The sequence below is a fragment of the Triticum aestivum genome, chromosome 2B (genome assembly GCF_018294505.1).
Source record: "Triticum aestivum cultivar Chinese Spring chromosome 2B, IWGSC CS RefSeq v2.1, whole genome shotgun sequence".
Lineage (NCBI taxonomy): Eukaryota > Viridiplantae > Streptophyta > Magnoliopsida > Poales > Poaceae > Triticum > Triticum aestivum.
In genome coordinates, this window is record NC_057798.1 from 388280440 (window position 1) to 388284725 (window position 4286).

At 55.3% G+C, this 4286-nt stretch overlaps 1 protein-coding gene across 2 annotated transcripts; it reads left to right on the top strand.

Moving 5' to 3' along the window:
- Positions 1-8: 8 nt before the first annotated feature.
- Positions 9-3828, top strand: LOC123045061 (AP2-like ethylene-responsive transcription factor CRL5). 2 transcript variants are annotated; one of them, XM_044467979.1, is made up of 8 exons: positions 9-696; positions 804-1326; positions 1411-1496; positions 1618-1626; positions 1739-1827; positions 1921-1994; positions 2103-2230; positions 2875-3828. In XM_044467979.1, the coding sequence occupies exons 1-8, from the start codon at positions 414-416 to the stop codon at positions 3486-3488; spliced, it is 1806 nt and encodes a 601-aa protein (XP_044323914.1). In that variant the 5' UTR covers positions 9-413; the 3' UTR covers positions 3489-3828. The 2 variants fall into 2 exon arrangements, with proteins under 2 accessions (XP_044323914.1, XP_044323915.1); XM_044467980.1 differs by having other exon boundaries at positions 13-696; positions 1414-1496.
- Positions 3829-4286: the final 458 nt, after the last annotated feature.

Below are 4286 nucleotides of genomic sequence, written 5' to 3' on the forward strand. Positions count from 1 at the left end.
ATCCCCAGCTGAGGCATGAGGAGAGAGTGTGTGAGAGAGAGAGTGTGTGTGTTATTGTATTGGTCTGTTCGTCATAATAAACGCCATTAAGAGCTTTTTTTTGGGGTCACATATAGAGGAGAGCAGCTCAGCTCAGCTCAGCTCATTCCTTTTGCTTACTTTAAAGCCACGCGCAAACGCGAGCAGAAACACACTTGCTCACTTCCTCTTGCCTTCATCTTCATCTTCATCTTCTCTCCCTCCTCCTACTTCCTCTTGCCCCATCTCCACTTCAAGCAATGCGGGGAGGGCATTGACCATTAGCTTGTCTATCTCTATCCATTGTTCACCAGTGCCGCCACCGATCGACCTCCAACTCTTTCTTCTTTCTCGTCGATCTATCTCTAGCTAGCCAGATAGCTTGGCTCTGCAGGATGACCAACAACAACGGCAATGGCAATGGCGGCAGCAACGCGGCGGCGAGTGGCTGGCTGGGCTTCTCGCTCTCACCGCACATGGACGAACACAACCACGTGCAGCAGCAACAACAGCACCAGGGCCTATTCTACCCCAGCTCCGTCGCCGCCGCCTACAGCCTCGGCGGCGACGTCGCCACCGGCGGCTACTATTCGCAGCTAGCCTCCATGCCTCTCAAGTCAGACGGCTCCCTCTGCATCATGGAAGCTCTGCGCCGAACCGATCAACAAGATCACAACGGTACGTACTTCAGCGCCGGAAATATACACCTATATATTTCCTCCATCGACCGAGATCAGCCATTAGTTTCTTGGAGTTCATGGCGTGATTCCGGTTTCATTAACCAGGGCCGAAGCTGGAGGACTTTCTGGGCGCGGGGCAGCCGGCGATGGCGCTGAGCCTGGACAACACCTCCAACTTCTATTACTACGGCGGCGGTGGCGGAGCCGGTGGGCAACACGGACAGAGCCACGGCGGCTGCTTCCTGCAGCAAGCATACGACGTGTACGGCGGGCCCGCGACAGCATCGGTGCTGGCTGCCGACGAGGACGCCGCAGCTGCCACGGCCATGGCGAACTGGGTGCAGGTCGCGCGCGGTGCCACAGCGTACGCGACAGCCGAGAACGTCTTGTCCGCGGCGGCAGACCGGCAGCAGCATCTTCACCACCACCCTCTGGCACTCTCCATGAGCTCCGCCGGGTCGCTCTCCAGCTGCGTTACCGCGGGGGCCGAGTACGGCGGCGTCGTGGCGACGGTGGACGGCGGGCGAAAGCGCGGCGGCGCAACGGCGGGGCAGAAGCAGCCGGTGCACCACCGCAAGTCCATCGACACGTTCGGGCAGCGCACGTCGCAGTACCGTGGCGTCACCAGGTACACCCCCAGCCCACCCAATGAGCACGTGATTAATTAGTCGGGGAAAGAAGTAGAGCAGGAGATTAACGTGTGGTTAATTAGCAGGCATAGGTGGACGGGGCGGTATGAGGCGCACCTGTGGGACAACAGCTGCAAGAAGGAAGGCCAGACCAGGAAAGGGAGGCAAGGTACTTGAACCTAACCGACCCCTAAAGCAAGATTAATCTCTATCATTAGTGTCTAACCCAGTTTGTTAACCAATGTCCCTCGCATGGTGATGAACTAACTACTCGGCCGCTGGCTATGCAGTTTACCTCGGTAAGTAGTGCAATGTACAATGTAATACAGTACTACTATTGTGTACTACGTGTTCATGCTCTTGTCGGGGAGTAGTGCGGTAAAAAGGTTAAAAAAGAACTCCATTTTACAGGAGGGTATGACATGGAGGAGAAGGCGGCGAGAGCCTACGACCAGGCGGCGCTCAAGTACTGGGGCCCTTCCACCCATATCAACTTCCCGGTAATCCCTTAAATTACATGTACATCTATTTACCTTTTCTCAGTTTAATGATCATAGTTTAATTATTACTAACATGGTGTTTTCCTGGTGCAGCTCGAGGACTACCAGCAGGAGCTGGAGGAGATGAAGAACATGACGAGGCAGGAGTACGTGGCACACCTCAGAAGGTAACGTTAATGGAAGTGGTCTATATATAGAATGATGAAGATCAAATCTTTGTCTTGTGATCTGCGTGAACGGGAAGGAAGAGTGACTCGAGAGGCGCGTGCATGCAGGAAGAGCAGCGGCTTCTCGCGCGGCGCGTCCATGTACCGTGGCGTGACCCGGCACCACCAACACGGGCGGTGGCAGGCGCGCATCGGCCGCGTCTCCGGCAACAAGGACCTCTACCTCGGCACTTTCGGTACGTCACAGCTCACAGCCACTCTCTCTAGATCCTTAGAACTTCCGTGGCGCTGTGCCCGTGGCCATGCTCGCGAGCGGTGACGCAGATGGTGTCGCGGCTGGAGGGCGCATGCCGGGCGTTCCGGTCTCAATCATCATACGTGTCGTTGCAGGGAAATGATGCCCTTCTCCCTGCCAAAGTTAGAATGTTTTCTTGCTTTAAGCTTCTTCTTTTCTCATGCTCTCTCTCTCTCTCTCTCTCTCTCTCTCTCTCTCTCTCTCTCTCTACACACACAAATATCTCATTCTCTCTCTCTCTCTCCTTCCACATGTATGCGTGTGTGTATGGTCCTGTGCATGCGTGACCGATTCTCTCGCTCGCTTTTGCATAAGGCTGGCCTTTCCTAGTTTTCGCACTGTCTCAAATCGCACGCGCGCTCTCCGGCTTTTGCATGCCTCGTCGCCGTCGTCTACCTTTGACCATGGCGCCAGCCAGTCATCATGACGACGCGCGGCCGCGCCGCGCGTTTCCTTCCTTTGTTCAGACTTCAGAGTTGTCCAGACTTGAGATCGTTCCATATCCAATGATTCTTGCATGCATGTGCATTGTGCAGTAGCTGTGTATACGTAGTACGTTTCAATGATGGGTGCGCGTGGTTGCAGGCACCCAGGAGGAGGCCGCGGAGGCGTACGACATCGCCGCCATCAAGTTCCGGGGCCTCAACGCCGTCACCAACTTCGACATCACCCGCTACGACGTCGACAAGATCATGGCCAGCAACACGCTCCTCCCGGGCGAGCTCGCCAGGCGCAACAAGGACGCCAACGCCGCGCCCCTGCCCCTTCCCGCCCCCGACGACTGCGCCGCCTCTGCCCTGGTGCCCGTGTCCACTCCGGGCACGGACACCGGCGGCAGCGGCCAGCACCGCCACCACGACGTCATGTCCTCGGGCGAGGCCTTCTCGGCGCTGCACGACCTGGTCACCGTGGACGGCCACACCGCGCAGGGCGGCAACGGCGCGCACGTGCACATGTCGATGTCGGGCGCATCGTCGCTGGTGACGAGCCTGAGCAACTCCCGCGAGGGGAGCCCAGACCGGGGCGGCGGCCTGTCCATGCTCTTCGCCAAGCCGCCGCAGCAGCCGGCCACGACAACGGCGGCGTCCCCGAAGCTGATGAGCACTCTGGCGCCGCTGGGCTCCTGGGCGTCGTCGGCGAGGCCGGCCGCCGTTTCCATCGCTCACATGCCCATGTTCGCCGCGTGGAGCGACGCTTGAATGATCACTCGGTCTGATATGTACCAAGCCCACGGCGCATGCATGGCATGACAATGGCGTGCAGTTTTTAGTTAGTAGGTCGGCGACGTGATTAAGGATTAGCAACGTAGTAATTGGCTGCAGTTGGTGGTGTAGTAATAGTAGTAGCATTAGCGGTACTATCGAGATTACTCCTACGATGTAAGATCGAGGAAATGCACGGTGTGGCCTCCCTTGTTTCCTTCTTCACCGGTGGAGAAGGGGTTTTGTAAAATGGAGGCCACCGGTGCATCTCTTCCAAATCCCAAAATCAAATATTATAGCTAGCTAGCTCCACTAATTGAAGTTTCATTGTTGGTAACCATTTCATCGGATGTGGCATCTTTATTCATCAGCCTGACCCACGGTCTCACCTTTGGAAAATTGATCAAGTCATCACGGACGCCTCACTATCAATCAAAAAACATGCATTTTACTGGTAAAAGAATAATATGCATTAATGAGACAATAATCTGTATTCATGAGACACCAAAGTGTAAAATCTGTTGCGTGCAAATACTTGTTAGACTAGATCAGATAGTTAGCTGAATAATAGGGCTGGTAGCGTGTGCATGTCCACATCCAATTCTTTCTCTAACTCATGTTTATTTCAGTTAGGTAGTTAGCTATTTCAGCTCGGCATGAGAACGTTGACGGAACCTGAATCGGTAGATTCTGATATAGGATTCTAAGCTAGGCGTCTAGGAGGGATGGTAACATGCACAGACACTTGATTTCACTCAGATTTGGGCACTCCGAGCCAGCTAGCCGGTGAAAGAT